Raw genomic sequence first — 22256 nt, forward strand, 5'->3', positions numbered from 1 at the left:
GGACCTGCTGCCCATCCCAGGATCCTGTTGTCTGTTGGTGAGAATGTGGGAGGAGATGCCCAGGTTCTTGCTCTCAGCATTCTCCATATTTTAAGCAAAGTACTCTGTTGAGTTTTTTTGGAGGGAGCGCTGGTTTTTGTCAAGGATGACACTGTGTACACTGAGCACTGAATCAGGATCAGGAAGGGGGGGTGTTGGGTCCTTGTTTCCCACTCGACTGTGACATGAGATCTAGTACCATCACGTTACAAGAGCTCTCCTTTGGCAAAGGAGGCTGTGCTGCAGGTCTGTGGTGGACAGGGAAACATCCCTTTAGGGAGACAGAAAGCTGGATTCCTCTGTCTTTACAAGTGTCCTCACTGCCTCTCGTCTGCCCTGTCAGCACTGGGGTTGGGTTAGGTGCTCACTGAGCTCACGCTGTACCTGGCTCAGGTGGTTCATACAGAGCAGTGTGTCTGGGGGCTGTTGGTCCTTCTCCCTGTAAGGGAGAACCAGCTGAGGAAGAAAGGGCTGGTGCAGTGTTTGGGTGTGTTAGGGAGGTGCTCCTCATGCTGGTGGCACCTCAGCTGTCAGATCGTCCCCCAGTTCCTCTGTCGTGGTGGTGGTGGCCGTTAGCAACTAGACCCACCACTTCCACTGCTGCCAGGGGAAGCTGGAGGGGCCCTGGGCCCACTGTGCCTGGCAGCTCTGCCCCAGAGCACCCCGTGCTCGGGGAGCCTCCCATGCAGAGGGATCAGGGACCCCCCTGGCCGTGGCCACCCCGCGCTGGGCGCCGTGCCCAGAACATCGTGTGCCCGGGCGCGTGATTTAACCACACGATCGTGTTTCCTCTTGAACTTTTGCAAAAGTACTTCAGTAAGGCAGGTCTTGGTGGGTCATGATGGGCTCCTGGGAAAGCCAGAGGCTGGGACTGGCCAGGGGCTGGGTGAGCTTGCTGCCCCACTCAGCCCAGCCCCATGGGGACCACCAAAGCTCCCAGTACCCTCACCTTGGGGCAAGCACAGTATGTTCCCCTCCTTGCAAACTGCTGCCATGAGCCTCTTGCCAGCACTGGACTGCCCCTGCTGCCAGCAGGGAAGCTAAAGGCAACTTTTAAATTGTTTTATTATTGGAAAGGTGGTACTGTGAAACAGGCTGGCACTTCCTCCCCACCCCTGAATCTTTATGGAGTCTATCCTTGGCACACACTGACAGCTGTTCCCACCTGCACCACGAGTGGTACAAACCCTGGGCAGCAACACAGTGGGACACCTGCAGGCTCCAGCAGTGAGGGGATGGTTCAGCTTTCACACTGTTTCCATTGGGGGATGGAAATACTGGGACCTCAGAGGTCAGAAGTAGCTTTGGTCCCATCCCAAGGGTGTGGCACAGCTGCAACAGACACTGTGCCATGTCTCTACATCCAAGAGAGCTGGAGAGGGGGATGGAATGAGGTGATCCTTAAGGTCCCTTCCAACCCAAACCCTTCTGTGGTTCTGTGATCCAGCAGGCCATGGCCTTGCATTCACCGTCAGGGTGTCCTGTCCTCTCCCCTCCACCACTGCCACCACCCCACTCTGCTCACTGGGAACTGCTTCCCACCCACCTGGTAATGAGAAGTGGTGAATGATTTTGCAGCAATACTGATGTACACAAGCTCTACACACTCAGCCAGAGCCTGACTCTGTGAGGTTAATGCAGGGTTTATTAGGCAGAGCTTCCTCCCAGTGATCAGTCAAGGGGGAGGACAGCCGGGGCTTTTTAGTTCCCTCCTAACTTCGACAGAGAGTAGGTGGTTGCTCAGGGAGTGACACCCAGCGTGGTGATGGCAGCAGGAGGTGACAGGACACTCTGCTCACTCGGTCTCCGCGTCGCTGTCGGGACTGAGGACGTCGAGGGGCTGCACACGCAGCGAGTCGTAGTTGGGCGGGGGGGTGCCGGGTTCAGGGGACAGAGCTTCGCCCCTGGGCAGGGCACCCATGGGTTCATGCTGGAAGGCCAGGTTGGTGTGAGCCTCCACCAGCTCCGACACTGTGGGAGGCGCGTCCGGGTACCGCGCCCGCGCCCGCTTCTGCTTCAGGCCTTTGCACCAGCTGATCACGTTGATGATGGTGATCCACAGCGAGTCAATGATGATCTCCCCAAACTCAATGAGGCACAGCACTGAGCCACCCATCCAGAACCCAAACTGGCCTCCAAGGCTTGAGAGTAGCCAAACAATCTGTGGGAGAAGAGTGGAGTGAGCCAAGGTGGTGGAGCCCCATCCCTGATCTGCCCCCCTGTGCTGGTGCCAAGATGGGTGATGTCCCTGCACCAGGGACCTGCCCACCACATCCCCTGCTTGCAGGTGCTGCCCTGTCAGGTTGTACTCCCCAGTGCTGGGGACTGGGATGGGAGGTGGAGGGGAGGATGATCTGAGGGCTATGAACCGACCGACGGAGGCAACTTTGTCCGCTTCGTTACAGCAAACATGTGAGACAGCAGCCCCAAGGGCTGTGACAGACTGGCTGCTGAGGGGCCTCTCTGGCCAGGGCTGATTAGCCCCAGGGAGCTGAGCCCAGCCTGTGTGTCCTGGCTGACTGGCTTCTGTGTCTGCTCTGACAGAAGGACTGGGACGGGCACTCACTGTCGTGGCAGCTGACTCCGAGATGGTGCGGTAGTTGTATTCCTGGAAGTAAATGTTCAGCTTGATAATCCCATTCCTGTAAGGAACAAAAACCAGCTCAGAGAGGAGCTGGGCTGTGGAGGACCCATACCTCTGCTCCAGCCTGACCATGGGACGGACAGACGCCGAGACGTTAAGTACGAAGGGATAAATGTTATGACATAGGAGCTGCCTTTAATGCTGATTTTACTTAACACATTTGAGTTTTCCTGGCCTGGTTTGCAGCTCTGAAGAGCAGAGGATGTACATCAAGTGCCTTTTGGATCTGCTCTCTGCATCTCCCAGGTGAACATGTGCCAAACCTTGTCCTCCCTCTGCTCTCGCACACGCGTGCGCTGGCCCAGAGCCAAGGCTCGTGTCAGTCTGATGTTAACAGGCTCAGCAGAGAAGATAAAGTGCTTGTTCCTTTCACTCACCTGTCCAGAGTCACATTTGTTGACATATCCCTTTCATAAGACAGAATATGGAAAATCCAGTCCTAGAAAAACAAACTGTGTTCAGAATGAGCAGAAGCATCCTGTGCTCCTGAAGAGCACAGAGTCCCGCGGGTGCTGCATCCTGTCCCACACAACCCCAGCCCTGTAAGCAGCTGAGGGGGGTGCTGTGGACCTGAGTGGGTGGGCTCTGCCACAGCAGGGAGGTGGGTGCTCCTGCCCTGTGAGAAGTCCCCCCTGCACCACACAGGCACATGGCGTGGAAGGTGGGTGCTCAGTCTTGGGCTGTCACAGGCACTTAGAGCAGAACCCCAGGGTGGAGGAGCTGCTGTGGGGAGGTCCCTCCTCCCACCTTGTACCTTGGTTTCTGCTGCTGGTTTGTGTGTGGAAAACGTGGAATTTAGCAAAGAGGTGCTGGGACCTGGGTAGCAGCCTTGACAATAGTGAGTGTCCATGTGGCTGGGAACAGGTAACCATTAATGTCTCTTCCAAACCAAGGAATCAGGTTTACCTCAGAGGCTTCTGATGGCCAGTCTGCCATGGAGATGGTCATCTTGTACTGCGTGTCACTGCAGGGAGGAGGGAGAGCATTAGTACAGAGGTTTCCCCTTCCCTGAAGTCCCTGGAACTTCAGTTCTCACAGAACAAACCAGCCCTGCGGAGTTTGCTGCTGTTTTAGGAAGGTCAGGACTGGTGGGAACTGAAATGCTCTACCTCCACAGAAGTCAGATTAGGTGCAGGTACTCACTTGCATGTTTCCTTACAGGAGTCGATGCAGATCTGTCGTTGTTTTATGCTGGATCTCAGTGAGGAATAGCAATATGCTGTTTGGTGAAAACAAAATCGAAATATCTCTTTAGATAAGGATCTGCTTACTGGCTTATATCAATTTCATTTATCAAAATAAATGTTAGGTGTGACCCTGCTGCACAAATTTGCCTTCTTCCCCTCCAGCCTTCATTTCCTTGAGAAACCTGGGCAAATCCCTCAGACAATTTAATAATAGATTAAAAATAAACTGTAACTCTCTGTAGACAGTTCCTGTGGAAGTGGCTTGCCAGGGGTCAGTATTTTTGGCAGAGCCCAGCTGCTGCCAGCACGGAGCTGTGCCACCCCAGGGCAGCACTGGAGCCACCCCTGCCCCTGCCAGGGACAGTTTGTTTCGGGACCCAAACTCTTCGGGCACAGAGGCCGGCAGTGTTACCCTGTGTTCTTCCTCCCCAGTGCCCAGGGGCTCCCTCAGCCCTCAGCCAGGACCAAGATTTGGCCCCTTCTGCCCAGCACTGGCCCAAGCAGCCGCACAGACACGTGTCTCAGGGAAAAGCCATCGAGTGGCTGCGGTGACAACGGCAGCAGGTCCCGCGGGCAGCGCTGGGTGAGCTCTTACCCCAGCCTGCGTTATCCTCGTTGTTGCAGTAATTCACCCCTTTGGGTAAAGGGAACATATAGTGGCCACATCCACAGATCTCAACCATGTGGTTTTGGAAACAGGAGCGCAGGCAAGCCTGGAGAGGGAAGAGGGATACTTAGGCATGGGCTGAGCCATGAGCAGAGTGAGGCATGAAGTTAATCACCCAAGGTTGGAGTGGGATTCTGGATGAGGCAGCACAAAGCAATAGCAAAGTCTATGAGAAGATAATTAAATTTAACAGCTGCAGGTAGGACGAGCAGAGAATTTCTGTGCGATAGGAAAGGTCTAGAGAGTTCAGAGCAGTCAGGGAGTGATGGAAGAGCCCGGTTTTGCAGAAAGGGCTCTACGGTGACGTTACGTGGACACAGAACTCTGACAGCTTTAGCACTTCTAGGGAATAACGCAATCCTTCCGAGTGTTTGCTTAAACCTTACACAAGCATCTTCAAAAGTTGGGTAAGGTGGTCCAGGTGTTATATTAAATAAAGGCAGAAATATAAAATCACTGCCAGCCCAAAGCCCTCCCAATCTCGAGTTGCATTTGTGAATCACCCCAAAGGGTTTGAGCGTTTCCCTTATTGCCGGATTGCACTCTGCAGAGCTGCTTCTCCCTCTGGTACAGCCTGTTACAAATTAACCCGTGCTTAGTGCTTGCACTCTAATTTTCTACAGTTTCAAGGTTTACAAACACTCAGCTTTCTCATCCCAATTACCCTGCATGCTAGCCAAAGATTTAACTGCTTTCATGATCTTTCCTGAACACCTTTGTTTGATTTAAAAAGGTGTTTTACCTGTATGGAGTAGGAGGTGTTGTATTGGCTGTAGAGGTTTTTGACAGGCACATCAGAGCCATTCATGGTGCAGTCACTGTAGGGATAGCCCATCCGCTCCAGCTCATCCTGGAAGGAAACCCAAACAGCAAACTTTGGTTATTGCTCCTCCCCAGGGCCCTGTGACTGTTTTCCAGAGACTGTAATTCCCTGCTGGCTCTGGCAAAAATAAAAGAGTCAGCAGCATCAGAGCTAAAGGGGCTGCAGCCTCTACCCCAGGCAGATCCAGGTAGGTGTTCAGGGGTTGGCAAAGCACCTTCTGACATGCCAGAGGAAGAGGCAACAATGACCTGAACCCAATATTCTGGGCTCAATACAGCCCTTTGCCAGGACAGTTACATAAAAGTCTCCATGAACTGCTCCAGCCCCTGGCTGGCGTGTACCTTGACTCCTTTGGTTTGAGCCAGTTCAGCCAAGACTTAAAGCAAACTTGGTTTGGGTCCCATCAGATAACATTATTCTCAGACAATCTGCTCCCCAGGAATGCCACACATACCACCAGCACTCCAATGGATGTTTCCGTCCCTGCCATGGCGTAGATGCCCTGATCCTTGAGGAAGGGAAAGCTCTTCTGTTGATGCAGCATGAGCCTGGCCCCAGCAGCAGAGGACAGGTAGGGGATGTAGTCCTGCTGACTGATGTCCAGAATCAACTTCAACCCTGGGACACCAGACAAAGCACTTAGAACAGGAATTGTACCGGAAGGCAAGGCTTTAGGGGGGAAAAAGAGTCTATTTTGTCCTCCCTGTTCCTTGGGGAAAGGTTGGGGTCTGGCTGCCATGGCAGCCTGACCCGTGCAGGAACACTTCTGATGGAGAATGCCCAGAATAGGAATAGCTGGGAATAGTCAGGTGTTGCCTCATGTATTTCAGCTATCCAGACGTTGCACTTCTGCTACCTTTGTGGTCACTTTGTTTCTGTGTGGCACATTTCCCTTTTGGGAATTATCCCCTTCTGGAAAGCCCCTGCTCCCTGCTGCAGTGCTCCAGTGACACAGGAATGATAAATCTGTCCTGAGTGACAGAAATGGGTACCGAGAGACAGACAAACATCCCCCATTTCTGCCTCTCCAGCCCCCTCCTCTGCTGCAGAGCACTCCCTTACCGAACTCGGCTCCGGGGTTGGAAGAATTCAAAGCCTCTTCATCCATGCCCCAGTTAAAGATGTAGCAGTTACCATGGTCTGGGTGGTAGATTTGGGTGAAATTCCTGTAAGAATCATACACATAAAACTGTGACCCTTGGGAGGACTAAAGGGGTGTGAGATAATGCAGCTGGTGGGCCCAGTGCTTGGCAGCTGTGCTGGGGTTCATCCCCCACTGCCTCGCTTGCTGAACACCTGCACAGGAATTCCAGCTGATATCATGTCAATCAATCTGCTGTTGAAAAAAAGGCAAAGCAGGCAGGGTACATGTGTGTGCTGGGACACAGCCCTGGGGACAGCACTCCACTGGGACGAGGAGGAATGGTCACACAGGTGAGGGATGTAATTGCTCAGCCTGAGCTGTGGTACCAGGTTTGGGCTGGTGTTACAGCTCATGCTTTGATAACAATTCTCTGTTGCCCTTGTTGCAGAAGGAGCATCGCAGAAGGGCCAGGGCTCCCCACAGCCTGTGGTGCTGCTCTGTGCTCCCCTTTCTTAACATTGGAAATAGGAATTTGGAGTTCATAGGAAACAAAGATGTCTAAAATGAATTGTGTAAAAAGGGAGAGGGTCTGTAACTGGGGGCTGTGCTGCCATGATGGATATGCTGACTCAGCACCTGGTTATCACTCAGTACCCTGGGAAGCCCCAGGTGCTATTAGCCTTGATATGTCATGAGCAAAACAGCCCATCTACAGCTCTAACTCAAGCCAGCACTGTCTCAAAGTAACCCACTTCAGTCAGGATCACTCTGGGAAGTGTTTTTCGAGCTGAGGACCGGCACTAATCTTGTTATTAGTTGATCTATACCTTAAAAAGACTTCCCCCTCCCCTTGCTGTTCCACTGGAGGTCTGTTCATTCCTGCTGGGATGGAAAGGGGCAGGGAACTCAGTGTGCACCTACTTGTAGTTGCAGGGTTCAGCCCCATAGAGACACGCCAGGATCATGTCCTCTGCCTGGTAGCCCATCCTGATCCTCTCGTGCAGCGGGACCTTGGAGAGGATGGAGGTGGACTGCAGGATGTACCACTCGGTCACCGCCTGCGCCGCGCTGGTGAAGTTCCGGTACGTGCAGTTGTTGGAGCCCTGATGGCTGCACTGGGGACACAGGGCAGGCAGGTCTGAGCCCCTGTGGGGATGGCAGGGGGGACCCATGGCATGACCCTCCTCCCCACATGCTCGACTGGATGCCAGCCCTGCCTGCAGCTCCCAGGAATTGCAAGGTACAGCCAGGCAGAGCCACAAGCCAGCTGTGACACTTCCCAGCTGCCACACTTCGTGTGCTCACAGGGTCCCTCCCCAGGGATGTTTCACAGCTGGGCAGGCTATTCAGTCAGTCCCAGGGTGACCTTCACAAGCTAACAGAAAACATCACTTTTGGGCCAATCCTTTAAGGCTGGAGTTCCCCAGCTTCCAAGGTCTGCTCAGACAGGGTCCTTGGACCCTCCTCCGTGGGAGCAGGGGTGAGGGGTTGTAAGACCATCGTGTGCCTCTGAGCTGTGGACCACAGCAGGAAAGGGGCAGGGGCAGAAGCCACAGCCTCTCTCTGGCATTTTGGGTGCCCGACACAAGGAAGAGGTGAACGTGTCCATTGCCTGGGAGCCTGCGTGGAGCACCCCTGCCCTGGTTCCACCCTGGGCTCAGCCCGCAGCAGGGGGTGAGTCTGGGCACAGGCAGCCCCAGCCCTGGCACAGTCAGATCAGAGACTCGAGGCAGAGCAGCTGTGGGCAGCTGATGGGGAGGAGACATGGATCTCCAAGCTGCATCCCTGCCGAGGTGCCCACATGTCCCATCCCTCATCCCTGCCCACTGTCTCTGCACAACCCCTCTCACCAGCTTCACTGCCAGCTTGTACTTCTTTTCTTCCGTTGTTGTGTTGGCTGGGGCAGGTGGAGCAGTGGTTTGGTTCCACGCAGTGGTCTCACTGTACATGGTGGTTTCGTTGCCCTCAGAGCTCCGGTTGTCCTCAGTAGTTTCTCTGCTCGCAGCAGTCTTGTTGTCCCCAGCAGTCTGGTTGGTCTCAAAGATGTCCAGGATGACAGGATTGTCTTTGTTGTGCTCGTCGATGAGGACCAGGGGGATCTGGTTCCAGAGCTGCAGGTCGAGTGGTGGGGACACACTGTCACTGACGTTCCCTGGCTGCAGGATCCTCTCCAGCGCTGCCTCGATGAGCCTGTCCAGCTCCTTCAGCAGGTGCTTCACCTCTGAGTACCTGAGGGACAAGGAGCTGTGACCAGGCAGTGTCACGGCACTGGGGACATGTGGCAGCTCGCCCGGCTTGGACCTTCCCGGGGACCTCGGATTGCTGCCTAAAATTTACTGGAGGGCAATGGGAGCTTCCATGCGGAGCACAGCCAGCTTGGCATCCCAGAAACCCACAGCCAGCCAGAAAGGCAGCAAGAGGGTAAAAATAGGGAGTGTTGCAGAGGTGAACCTGCCAGCATAGGGCTGAATTGATTTTAGTTCAGTAATTCACTACAGTTTACACAAGCAGAGAAAAAACTACCCCAAAGCAATTCCTGTGTTGGCTGAGAGCATCTTGTCTTGGGCTGCACGGTTGCGTGGATATGAATGTAAAGCAACTCTAAATTTAAAGCAACACTAACAAAAATCAGTGACTTCTTTGAAATCACAACTGAGTTCTCTGCAGCTCCTGGCAGACATGGCTGTGTAACTAGCTCTTAATGACTGGAGTGTGAGCAATAAAGAGAACATTCACAATGAGGAAAGGGAAGAAAAAGAATTGTGGGGAAAGATTGAAAGACTGATTTGGGCTGTGACAGGTGAGCTAAACTTGTTTTTTTTAATGAGATGAGGAAAGTTTGCAGGGAGAAAAAACCTTCATTAGATTGGTTGGTATGGTACAGAAATTTTGCTAGGAAGAAATTTTCAGCTGTGAGGGTGGGGAGGCCCTGGCACAGGTTGCCCAAAAAGCTGTGGCCACCCCATCCCTGGAGTGTCCAAGGCCAGGTTGGACGGGGCTTGGAGCAACCTGGGCTAGTAGAAGGTGATCCTGCCTGTGGCAGGGAGTGGAATGAGAAGAGCTTTGAGGTCCCTTCCCACCCAAACCATTCTGGGATTCTATGAAATCCAGGAAAACACAGGTAGATAAACCCTCCTCTGGCCCTGAGCCATTCGCCCTTGTATTGTTCTTCTTTATTTGGTTTTTAATGCCGCTTGGTGAGTCAATTGATGCTCCTAAGGGGACACTTGAGACAAGACCAGGCCTGCAGTACCTCACCCTGGCAGTATATCTGAGGGGTTAGAGCACAGATGGGTAAATTGGGTGAATCAAAGCTTACTTGAAAGGGTTGGCATTGCAGACAGTGACTGCAGGGAACTTCATGGTCTTAAAGCCGATGGAGAGAGACGAGGTGACATTGTAGGACAAGTAGGTGTTGATGAGGATCCCCCACTGCCAGAACACCAGGGATGCAAAGAGCAACGTTAGGAAGAACCAGATTAATTTCTTCTTTGGCCCCTCCTTGATGATGCGCTTGGGGCCGTGGGTGTTGGTGTTGTCGCAGTACCAGACCAGCAGCTCCTTGTAGGTGTAGCCGGGGCCCTTCTGCAGGCGGTGCAGGGCCCGCACCAGGTACTTCTTCAGGTTCATGCTGCTGCCTGCCAACAGAAGAAAAGACATCAAATCAGCTCTGTGGAGGAGTAGGGCTGTGCCACACCAGGTGCACCTGCACTGTCAGTGCAGCAGAAGTGGGATGGTCACTGTGGTGGCACAGCCCTGGTTTATAACCCAGGAGAATCTCAGTGTGGACGTTCTGCAGGGTCACACCTTGGTAGTGACACGTGCCCCAGCCTCCTGGGAGGGCACAGAGGAGCTTTGGCATTGGTAGCTCCAAAGGTGGCAAATGCTGGTGTCCCTGCTGGCCCCACCCAGAGCTGAGTGACCGGAACCTGCAGGACATATCTGTGCCTGGTGACTCTGAGTGTGGCCACAGGCTCCGTGGTGTTGCAATGCCCCACCAGATGCTGCTCAGTGAGTGGTAGTGCTGTGTGCACACTGAGACAGCTGGAACACTATCCCCAGCCTCATCCAACACTAGGTGGATCAAGCAGTACATGCAGGAGCTGGCTCGGGTAGAGCTCGGGCTCACAGCATTCGGGGTTCAACCTCACAAGGGGCTTAAGACAATTTTTCTTAAAGGTAAGAAGTATTAGAGTGTACCCAGCACTTGGAGGGGCAGCAGAAGTGGAGCTGGAAGCAGCAGCACCTTTCCCAGGACCAGCAATGCTGTCCAGGGCTGCTGCCTACCAGAGGAAGGACGGTGGATTGTTTTTTTCCACCAAATTCCTTTGTCTGTCAGATACTATCAGTATGACCCGACCCCCTCCCCCCCAGGTGAGGGATGCTGCATACTTGACATTCATTTTGTGAGTAAATAGAACATTTTGTGCTATTTTAAGGTGAGAATCTGTGTTACTAAATCTTAACATCCTGAGGCAGTATTTCAAAATGAACCTGAGATGGCCACTCAGAATGTTTTTCAGATTTAAGCTGCAAGAGAGCAGAGTTAAAGATTAATGCCGGGAATAGCCCCCATCCCAGAAGGAAGAGAGCTGGAATAAGGCAGTGATAGTTCACTAGGGAGCAGCACTCGGCAGGGCACGGACGAGAGTGACACGGGGTTACTTGCAGGTGAACAAAGATACAGAAGGCAGTGAGGGGTGCACAAAGGCCCTGGGGAGTGGAAGCAGCTGGGCCCTTTGTACTTTTCAAAAAAAAAAAAAAGGTAATACTAATTCCTTGGTCTATTGGCCAGATCTGCACAATCCCTGAGTAGCACATACAGAGTTTGGTAGCAGTATAAAATCCAATAGATTTTTGAAGTCTCACTCCATGATCCAAACATAGATGATGGTTTCACTGCATCCCTATTACCTGTGACATTAGATGTAGGTGACACCTTAATGGGAGAGGACTTCTGAAAGAACAAACCCCAGCTGCTTCCTCTAAGATCTGAGGGCAGGCTCTACTCCCATAGGAAAGGATTTTGTTCTCCAAGTAACATCTGTCCTGGGAGCTGGACCCACCATCACCAGCTCATCCTCTGTGACCTTGTGCCACAGAGGTTCCCTCTGCCATTGCTTGAGGGGGATTTGCTCATGGAAGGAGCTGATATTGCACCAGACCCTGGCTGGGTTTTGGGCAGAGATATGATGAGAACAGGAACCAGAACCTCAGCCTCTGCTGAATTCCCAGCGGCTGCTGTGCCTGAGCCCCTGCAGTGTGAGCTCAGCCCTTCCTCAGCTGTGCAGAACAGAATTGTCAGAGCTCATTTAAATGTAGGGAGCCTAGGGAGGCAGATAAGGAAATATTTTCCAGCTTTGAAGAAATCCAATAGAAGATTTTGATTAGATTGAAATTACAAATCCCCCTGCCCTGTGTGGGGCAGGATCCACCCAGCTGGTCCCAGCTGGCCACTTGCCCTTGGCTGTCCCTGTTGTCACCAGCTACTGGCCTGGCCAGAGCATGGGCTCCTGCCATGGGGGGACCCCCACTTGTGTACAGGTCTCTCTGGGTTACTCACCAACCTGCCATTGCTGGGAGAAGTTGTTATTTCTTCTCATATTGGATAAAAGAAATGGTACAAAGCAAAGCTGCACTTGGCTGTACCTGGATTAGTTTTGTTCAGTGTAATTTCTCACTTTAACGGTTTTCTTCTTACCTTTATTTCCAGAGTGTTTCCAAACAGAGTTCTTGTTCCTTTCTCACAGATGGAAGCTGCTCCAGGTGAGCTGCCCAAGCCCCTGTTTGTGGGGGCTCCTTCCCCTGCACAGCACTCAGTGCTCAGGGGCTGGAGATGCCCAGAGGGAGGTTGGTGCCAGATTTGATGCCAATTTGGAGTGGGTCCTGCTCTGCTCCATCAGTGGGCTGCACCTGAGCAGAGAAGTGACAAATGAGGGACAACAAGACCCACCCTCCATCGGTGCAGAGAACTGTCACCCTTCCCAAAGCCCCTCCAGAACGTGGGAGCAGAACAGTGGTGGAGCAGGAGCTGAGCAGGGCTGGGGGCTCAGGAGATGCCACCCCCTTGATGGACTCACAGCCCTGAATCCTTCATAGGTGGCTCAGGGGAATCAGCACATGCTTCCCATCTGCTCCAGGCTGCCCTGGTCACACCAGGGGCATCTGAACTGACTGTTGGAAGCTGACCCCAGGGACACGAGACCCTGTGGGGCACAAGGTGCCAGGGGTCCCTCTCCTAGCAGCACCCACGCCCTGTTATGACAGAAGCCATCCTAAGATAAACCTGCTCCTGGTTGCAATGGGGTTTCTCTGTGCTGTGGCTGTGTCCTCCCTGTCCCCAGCAGCCAAGTCCAGCCCTGCCTCATCCCAGCATCATCCCAGCATCATCCCAGCATCATCCCAGCTGAAACTCCTCCACCTCACTGTGAGATCAGACTCCCACATTACGAAACAATTGTGGTGGCTGTGTTGAATCTCCTCTGGGATTTTCCTGGGGCAATTCCCACTTGAAAGAAATAAAGGCATAAGCAAACCTTCGCACAGTCCTGGAAGTCCCAGGGTGGGACCTGGGCTGCAAAACCACCCCAACACTACCAGCCTGATGCCACTGTGATTGCTCAGCACTTTCTCTACTGGGACACCCAGCATCATCTCTCTGATTACCAGCTGTTCACCTGACATCTTCCCCCTGAGCCTGAGGGAAAGGCTTTGTTTTCCTCGACAAGACATTCATGCTCTCTAGTGGTATTTTTTGCAAATTGGAGAAATTTTTTTCATTACCTCACAAGTTTACAGGTTGCCAGTTTGAAAAGTAGAGCAGTAATATGTCAGCAAGCAGTGAAAGCCCATCCCCAGGTGGAGTCAGAGCTCCAGCAGATGCTCTGCCTTGCTGGTGGTGTGCAGGGAGAGTGGCCACAGCACAGGGCTGGCTCCAATGCCCACGGCTCCAACCCACGCAGGCGCCTCCACGTCCAACCCCAGCAGGCACAAGTACAGCCAGGAGTATTTACAGTCTGGGAGCTGAGATACGACTCGCCTGACTCTGTGCCATGTGTTGCACTCTCTGTCCCCTCTTCCCCTGCCTAACCCTGTGTTCCCCTCTGCTCTGGAGACAGGCTGGGAGAACTGAGAGTGTTCAGCCTGGAGAAGAGAAGGCTCCGGAGAAACTTTGGAACCCCTTCCAGTACCTAATGGGGCTCCAAGAGCTGGAGAGGGACTTGGGACAAGGGCTTGGAACAACAGGACAAGGGGAAATGGCTTCACACTGACAGAGAGCAGGATTAGATGTGATTTTGGGAAGAAATTCCTCCCTGGGAGGGTGGGGAGGCCCTGGCACAGGTTGCCCAGAGAAGCCGTGGCTGCCCCAGCCCTGGAAGTGTCCAAGGCCAGGTTGGACGGGGCTTGGAGCAACCTGGGCTAGTGGAAGGTGTCCCTGCCCGTGGCAGGGGATGGAACAAGGTGACCCTTAAAATCCCTTCCGAGCAAAACCATTCTATGATTCTATTGTTCCCATGATGTCCCTCTCTCCGAGGACGATGACAAACTGTGCTTCTCACATACCAGGAGGGTCACATTGCTGAGAGTTAACTCTGCTGCTTGGGTGAGGAACAACAGGAATCCTGGATCATAAACAGAGCAAACCCCCACCCACCCCCAAACAGCTCCGTCCACCAGGATGCCAGGAGCATACTCTACCTCACTGGGAGACACCATCCTGGGGGACATGGCACATTTCCAACACCAAATCAAACACTGAACTATTCCACAAAGCTGTGGTTTGTTCCCATCCCTTTTTATCAAGGAGATTAAAGAAACCTCCTGTGTAAATACAGGTTAAATCTGAGTGACCACCCCTGGCTGCACGCCGGGTACATCCCAAACACCTGCCCGCTAGGAAAACCTGCCCACTGCTGCAAAACCAGGCAGAGATCGGGTGACTTCAGGTCCATATCAGTGTAAAAGACACCGTGACCAGCTCCGTCGCGCCAGTCCCTTCGGCCCCGAGACGTCGCCGAGGGATGCCCGCAGCGCCGAGAGATGCCCGCGGGCATCCCTTGGCGGCGCCGCGGGGCCGAAGGGACCGGCCAGCACCGACCCCGCACCCCCTCTCCTGACCCTCCCGCAGTCTCTCCCCTGTCCCCCCGTACCTGCCGCCCGTGCGGCTCCGGCAGAGCTCCCGCTGAGACCGGGACCGGCCACACCGCCTCCCCTGTCCCGCCCCGTCCCGCCCCGACGGAGCGACTAAACCCGCCCTCCCGCCGGCTGGAGTCGCTCCCAGGTTAGTCCCGGCTCCTTGAAACCTTGCTTTGATTGTCTCGTAACACGTCCCAAGGAATGGCAGCTGATTCTGCTGCTCCTACTCCCGTCATGCCAAGACCACCAGACACAGGCAGTGCCACAAACCTCACAGGTTCACAGAATGATTTGGGTTGGAAGGGATTTTAAGGGTCACCTTGTTCCATCCCCTGCCATGGGCAGGAACACCTTCCACTAGCCCAGGTTGCTCCAAGCCCTGTCCAACCTGATCTTGGACACTTCCAGGGATGGGGCAGCCACAGCTTCTCTTGGCAACCTGTGCCAGGGCCTCCCCACCCTCCCAGGGAGGAATTTGTCCTAAGCCCCTTGTCCTAAGTCCCTCTCCATCTCTTGGAGCCCCTTTAGGCACTGGAAGGGGCTCTTAGGTCTGGTGGCCATTGCCCTGCAGCAGGTCACAGTGTGTCTCAGTCTGGTTTGAGATGTCCCTGGTGCCAGGACATCACCTTGCTGCTTTGCCTTCCCTGGTGTCAGCTGTCCCTGTTGTCAGGCTTTTGACACCCGATCTCTGCCTGGTTTTGCAGCAGTGGGCAGGTTTTCGTGCCGGGCAGCTGTCTGGGATGCACCCGGCGTGCAGCCAGGGGTGGTCACCCAGATTTGACCTGTATTTACACAGGGGGTTTCTTTAATCTTCTTGATAAAAGGGATGGGAACAAACCACAGCTTTGTGGAATAGTTCAGTGTTTGATTTGGTGTTGGAAATGTGCCATGTCCCCCAGGATGGTGTCTCCCAGTGAGGTAGAGTATGCTCCTGGCATCCTGGTGGACGGAGCTGTTTGGGGGTGGGTGGGGGTTTGCTCTGTTTATGATCCAGGATTCCTGTTGTTCCTCACCCAAGCAGCAGAGTTAATTAACCCCTCAGGGGGGTGGAGAGACATACTTCCCCAATTTATTTTCTGTATTTTCCTACCCCAGGGCCAGCCCACTTTGTGCCATGGACCTCAGCCCAGTACCCCTGTACAAACACATTTGGAGATAAAACCTTGAGCATCTTGAGAGACAGAACAGTGAACACACAGAACACAGAACTGTGAACATGTCCGAACCTCCTCAGAACCATAAATCACCACTGAGAGCAGAGCATTGTACAGGGGAGCGATTTCCTCTTGGGAAAAAGATAATGGCAGGTTCTTGTTCAGTCAGGACTTGGTCAGACTTTCCCAAATGTCCCCGTGTTCTGTTATTTGGGAACAAAGGGGATTTTTATTTTTAGCTGCCACAAGTGTACCTTTTGTCATTGTGTCAGGAGGGGAATGTGGGATTGTGTTCAAGCAGTATCTCCAACAAGGGAAGCTGGAACAAACAGGTTTGATGGACCAGGACTTACCCGGTTCCTCTGTCCTGTCACAGTAATTGCCCTCCTATCGCTACTGATTTCCCAAAGAACAATGTCTGTTACCAGCTCTGGCCGCTCCAGCACTGGAAATAGTGCAGGTGGCATTTGCTCTGGGGTTTGGAACATCCGCTGCAGAGCCAGCAAAGCCAAATGACCTTGAGTTTGGCTTGACTTTGCGTTGTCTCTCTCTTGTTTATGAGAAAGTTTATTTCATAAGCAAAAACCTTCTGCTGACAATACAGCTGAAACCCCGTGGGAAGCTCCCCTGCACCCCAGGCATTGTGTTCACAGCAGGGTGTTGTGCTGGTGTGATGCACTGCTGACAGCAGCTAAATACAGCTGGGACATCAGATCCAGGGGGGAAATCAGCCCTGAAACGGGTTCTATCTGCCAGATCAAAACCAGCAACTGCTCCTAAATTTGTCTGATGGGAAGAAAATATTTTCTTGGTGGCTGCAATGGGCACAAAGGCAGGAGGATTTTTTCTGGGATGCTGTTAGGTCTGGATGTACTGATGAAATAAAGCAGAGCCCAAGGGCAGCTCTGCATGGAGGAAATCACTCCAAATCCCAGTCCAGGGGTGGGAATGAGTTCAGGTCCATGGGAAAAACACAGGACTCATTCACATCTGGTTCTTTGTAAACTTGTGTTGCTTTTGGCCACATTATGCCCTTTAGCATGGTGAGGGCTGAGGGCCCAGAGGGGGTCCCAGCCCGGTGGCCAGAGCTGAAGTTACTCCTCGGTGCGCATGGATTCCATGAGGATTTGGAAAGGCTCTTCAGTCCCCAGGAGCAGAAGTGGCACCAGGGCTTTGCTGCTCCTGAGCTCTGCAGGCAGCCTGTCCCGGGTGGCCTCCCTCCCAGCCAGGGAGCCCTGCCCACGGCTCACGGTCACAATGCCAGTGTGCCCACACCTGCCAATTAGATTGTCACTGAGCAGGAGCTGCGAGATGAACGTGGTAAATATTAGTCACGTCTCAGCCTGGCTTCCTGTCCGACAGCTCTGGGGGGTCCGGGCAGCCCTGCTGCCAGCAGGCACGGGGAGGAGTGTGCCAGGCCCCAACGGTGCCCATCAGTCCCCATCAGTGCTCACCAGAGCCCATCAGTGCCCAGTGGTGCCCATCAGTGCCCACCAGAGCCCATCAGTGCCCAGTGGTGCCCATCAGTGCCCACCAGAGCCCATCAGTGCCCAGTGGTGCCCATCAGTGCCCACCAGAGCCCATCAGTGCCCGGTGGTGCCCACCGCTCGCCATCAGTCCCTGCCGGGGGAGCCACTCCCGCTCCATGCCCAGGGATCTGGGCATTGCCCGGCCCATGCACTCGGCACAGGCTCACACAGCACAGTGATTGCTGGATTTACCACGTGCACTTCCAGAAAAGTCACTAAACAAAATCGAGTCACTTAGTTGTGACCAGTAAAATCCCGGTGAATGACAGTGAGCATCTCGCAGCCACCCTGCGCTGGGAACCGCTGTGTAAAACCTGTTAACTGACCTGTGTTTGCGTTACAAAGATCAGGCAGTAAAACCCAGACTGGTTTTGTTTTACAAGCAGCAGAAGAAGGGAGGGATGGGGCCCAGCTCCTGCTCACCTGGCACAGCTCGGTGAGCCGGTGGCCACAGAGAGGGGCTCTCCCCGTGCCAGGGTTGGGCACTAGGCTGTGGTGCTGTCACACTGTGCGGCTCTGCCAGTCCAGCTGTGCCTCCAGGGTGGGAAGGATGGGGCAAACCCCACTGGGGCCCAGCTCCCTTGGCCCCAGTGTGGTGACATTGGGCACTGAGTCCCAGTTCACCCCTGGGTGACACAGGGCAGGCTTTTGATGCGTCACTGCGACAATTTGTCACCAGTGGGGTTTCCACAGACCTGCTCTGTAACTAATTGCTGTGACAGAGAATTAGTTGCACTCATTTGTCTTTTCCACCATAGAAGTTTACTGGAAAAAATACCCTGCCTGTCATGACTCCAGCATCCTGGAATGTGGCAGCTGCAGATGGGATCCAGCCCGCTCAGAATGACCCCAGGATGCCCCAGCACAGGTCAGGGAGTGCCAGTGTGGCGCCAGCGGGACGCAGAACTGTAAAGATGCCCTGGGCCAGTGCTTTATGGTCCTCTCCCATGTTCTGGGGGAAATGTCAACTATTTTGTGACCAATGACATTTTATAACAAGACTGGAGTCGGGGTGATTACCCATGTGTACCCAGGGGAACAGTTTGTACCGTTCAGGATTAGTTATGTAAACTTGGGTGAGAAGGTCTTAAAACCCAGGAGGAAGGTACCGGAGTGAGAGGCGTTGTGACAACAGGGTGATTCACCCCGACTCTGGCCGGCTCCTGTCTCGGCTGTGCTCCAGGTGATCACATCCCGCTGGGACTGTGGCGCACTTGGAATTATAGGTGAACAATTCTAGGGAACATGGTTTTAGTCCCTAGAAACACTTTTGGACAAAGTATGTGAGTGGAAGGAGGTAGAGGTGACCCTGTATCCTGTACCCCATCCCTGGTGCTGGATGGGGCCAGGCTGGTGCCGGTGCCTGGGCCTTTCCTCTCTGGTGGGCAGTAGGCAGGTGAGCTGGGGGGACACTGGTTTGTGTCACAGGAACTCTGCCGATGGCAAGGCTCCCAGAGTCACAGTACCACTGTGATCCCAGGGGATCACAGGAGAGCTGAGCAGGGCTGGCAGCACACCCAGCAGTGCAGGGGGCTCAGACCCCGAGGGGGTACAGCTACCACCCAGCTCTGTCTGGAAGGGAAACTGAGACAGAAATGTAAGACGGGAGGGACAAGGTTAGGGTTAGGGTGCGGGAGTGTTACGGATAAGTGCCAAGGCCCAGGTGAGGATACCAGAGGACTGAGAGGCAGGAACACATGGTCCACAGCCCCAGGGCCAGGTGTTTCCCTGTTTACACCTTGGGCTGTGTTACAATTGGGCCGGGGAGCAGATCAGCACTCTGAGCCTGCGGCTGCCTGTGCGAGGCTGAAGGGGAGAACCCCAGTGCAGCACAGTCAGTGCTGCAGGAACCCGCTGTGCGGCATTCCGGCCTGTCCTCAGAGACAGGGACAGGGACAGGCACAGAGACAGGCACAGGCACGGCTGGCAGAGCCCCTGCCCTCTGCCACCACCACTCCCACTGCCCCTCCCACCACCCCCAGATCCCCAGGGCAAGGGCGTCCTGAGGCCACACTGCTCTGGGGATGGATGAATGGCAAGTGGGATGAGTGGGATGTGAGAGAAGAGCCTTTGCTTTTTGTGAAGAAGGGAGACAGATGGAGAGTTTCATAAATCCCCACGGGCTTGGGGTGCCCTTGCTGCCAGAATGTGTCAGTTCCAGAAGCAAAGCTGCTCAGGGGTGGTGCGATGGGTGATGGTGTTGTTGCTCCAGGATGCACCCTGTGCCCAGCCCCTTGTGTTGGGTGCAATTGCATGGCCATGGGCTGGCTAGTGCAGCCCAGCCCCAGCAGCCCCGCCTGGCTGAGCCCAGCCCGAGGTGATGTGGGGCCAGTGGGGCTGGCGGGGCGGGCGGGCAAGCGCACGTGGGCAGCACTGGGCGCCTGTGGGTGTGTGGCAGAACTGAGGGCTGCCACTAGTGCTGCCCGTGGGAGCAGCGTGGCACTGAGCCCCTGGCACAGCGTGGGGCACCAGGAGAGGCTGTGAGCAGCAGGGAGAGCCGGGAGCAGCACGGCCCACAGCTGGAGTAGCGCAGCAGGGCAGTCCAGTTTCTTGGCTGGAAATGCCCAGGCTGGCTCCCCTTCCTCACCTTGGGCACTGGTCACACTCAGTCTCGTTCCAGGGTTTGTTGCCGTGCCCAGCACTGCCAGTCCAGCCCTGCCATGTTGTTACAGCATGTGCTGGCGGGCGTGGGCAGCTGGTGAGGACTCCAAACGCCCCGGTCTGTCCTGTTCGCAGGGAGATGTCGGCATCGGGATTAGCGCTGGGGCCCTGCCATGGCATGTCACCGTGGAGGAGCTGCTGCAACCACAGGTCAGACTGACTCACACTGCCTGGAGCTGCTCTGGTGCTGCCACGGCTCCACTGCCACAGCTTAGCCCCGGCTTGGGATGCTCCAGCTGCCGGAAAACTCTTCCAAAGCACCAAGCACAGGCCGAGCTGGTGGGATCGGCTCAGACCAGGTGTCCGATGTGAGGAACTGCTCCGGGACTGCCCAGCTCCAGCCACTGGCAGTTCTGGCACTGGCTCTGCCTGCCCTGAAGGAAAAGGGTAAAACTAAACCATCTACAATCTCCAGCCATATTTGGCCTCCCCAGAGCTGGGCTTAAGCATAAGAAGAGACTCAGAGCCTGCAAGGATTTTCCATAGGCATGTGCTGGAGATGCCTTTTCCCAGCCATGCACCATTTACATTAATGAGGCATTTAACTCCCAAACCTGTTTGAGGACCACTGGATATCACCCAAATGTCACCACTCTGGAAGGGACCTGGACAGTTTTAACCCTCTCAGTGCCTCCTGGCTGCATCTGCTGGGAGTAGCTTTGGGCAGCCACCCTTTCCCTCTGCTCTGAGGGAGGCTGGGATCACCTCTCCAGGCTGACACCTGCACACTAATGGATTTCTGCTGTCCAGAAAATCTCTGTGCAGCTGGATTTTTCTCCTCCTCAGCTGTTTTCCTCACACAGCTCCTCTATCACCTCTGACTTTCTCCCATCTGGCAGCAGCTGCCACGGGAGCTGTGGAGGAGCGAGAAGTTCTGCTGTGCCTCCTGTCCTGGAAGGGCTGGTCCCAGTGTGCCGGCGGCCCTTCCCGTGAGTCACCAGCACCTGCTGCTGCAGGTTGGTTTCGACACTTCTCCCCAGCTCATCCTTTGCCGAGGCAGTGCTGTACCTGCAGTGCTGCTGCACCTTCACCGTGTTTTCGGTACCGCAGCAGCTCCCCGGCAGCTCCGCGGTGCCGTACAGCCAGAGCCGTGGGGCTGTGGGGCTGTGGGGCTGTGGGGCTGGGGCCATCCATGCCCAAGAGCCCGGGCACCGTGGCCACTGGTGTATCCCAGGGCCGGGAGATGAGTGGGGGCTGCTGTGAGCAGGGGACTGCTGGTGAGGGGGGGCTGCCTGTGCTTGAGCCCTGACAGGGGCTGGCCAGGCTCTCACCACTTGCCATGAGTCTCCTGGGAGCACAGTTCCCACGGCAAGAGACCCAGCCTCCTGCTTGACCCTGGAGCCGCAGTGGTGGAGGTGGGGATGTTGCTGAACCACAGATTTTACAGCCTGTTGTTCCCATAAACTCCGAGCTGAGTTTCTCAAACACTTTGGGTGTATGCTGTTCGTGTGCCAGTCCTGACTCTCAGACCATCCCAGATGGTTTTCTGTGTTTGAGGTGACTCTGGAGTTCAGCACAGTTCAGTGTTTAACTCACAATGAAGTAACCCATTTCTGTATCTCCATGGCTCTCTGCCTCCTGAGGATTATTCATACACAGAGAAAAGGTGCTGCACCTGCTCCGAGAGTAACTGCAAACAGCACCTGCAGAACACCTGTGCCTTTCCGAAGAATATAAAGTGAGTGTTCATCCCAAAAAGCGACTGGCAGGACACGTGTCCTGAGTTATCAACGGGAGAGTCCTGACATTGCCGCTGCTGGGAGCACTGGAGGTCAGCAGCCTTGTTCTCCATCAAGGGATATTTTCCTTATTGGAACTGCAGTTCTCAGTATGAAGTCTGACCAGTCCCTACACCTGCTTTTGTGCAGGGTTGGTACCACTGTGTTTATTTTCCAAGGCTTTTGTTTTGCTCTGGGGAGGCTTTGGAAACACAAACCCCTCACTCACATCCTGATCTGTGCCAGCTGTGGGTGCCTTCCCTGGCCATGGAGGCAGGTGCAGGGTGATGCTGTGGGCAGCAGCTGGGGGGGGTTCCCTCCTTTCAGGGGGCTGATTGCATGATTAGCACCCACTGATCTAACCCAGCTCCAGGGGCTGGAGGGCTGCTGGGAGTGGGCAGAGGTCCTTGAGCAGCCTGAGAGGAAGGGGAAGTTCAGTGAGTGGCTCAGTAGAGGGGAAGGAGCTGTGCCAGCAGCAAGATGAGCTCTGGTAGCCTTTCTTCAGCACTGCTTGGAGCAGCAGTTAGCAAACCCTGCAGAGAGCTGATGTCTCTTGTGTGCTGCTGCATGCACAGGTAGGGGTGCAGAACAGAGGCACTGTGGTATGTCCTGCT

The 22256-nt window shown here is 54.6% G+C and overlaps 1 protein-coding gene across 1 annotated transcript; it reads right to left on the reverse strand.

Annotated features, from left to right (window-relative positions):
- Positions 1 to 1651: 1651 nt before the first annotated feature.
- SCNN1B (sodium channel epithelial 1 subunit beta) lies at positions 1652 to 14663 on the reverse strand. The gene is made up of 14 exons (XM_032703993.1): positions 14595 to 14663; positions 12146 to 12357; positions 9764 to 10082; positions 8295 to 8673; positions 7366 to 7559; positions 6423 to 6526; positions 5815 to 5978; positions 5280 to 5387; positions 4466 to 4583; positions 3827 to 3902; positions 3590 to 3647; positions 3061 to 3122; positions 2606 to 2681; positions 1652 to 2200 (listed from the first exon to the last, which is right to left on the reverse strand). The coding sequence occupies exons 3-14, from the start codon at positions 10072 to 10074 to the stop codon at positions 1835 to 1837; spliced, it is 2016 nt and encodes a 671-aa protein (XP_032559884.1). The 5' UTR covers positions 10075 to 10082; positions 12146 to 12357; positions 14595 to 14663; the 3' UTR covers positions 1652 to 1834.
- Between the last annotated feature and the right edge of the window lie 7593 nt (positions 14664 to 22256).

This window comes from Chiroxiphia lanceolata, chromosome 16 (genome assembly GCF_009829145.1).
Source record: "Chiroxiphia lanceolata isolate bChiLan1 chromosome 16, bChiLan1.pri, whole genome shotgun sequence".
NCBI classification, from domain to species: Eukaryota; Metazoa; Chordata; class Aves; order Passeriformes; family Pipridae; genus Chiroxiphia; species Chiroxiphia lanceolata.

Bases quoted from the DNA above. Each gene is read 5' to 3' on its own strand.
- SCNN1B (XM_032703993.1), bottom strand. From the start codon at position 10,074: ATGAACCTGAAGAAGTACCTGGTGCGGGCCCTGCACCGCCTGCAGAAG. The intron at 5,979-6,422 runs GTAAGGGAGTGC...CTGGTGTCCCAG, and splicing joins CAACCCCGGAGCCGAGTTCG to GGTTGAAGTTGATTCTGGAC. The intron at 3,648-3,826 runs GTGAGTACCTGC...TCCTCCCTGCAG, and splicing joins TCCTGTAAGGAAACATGCAA to TGACACGCAGTACAAGATGA.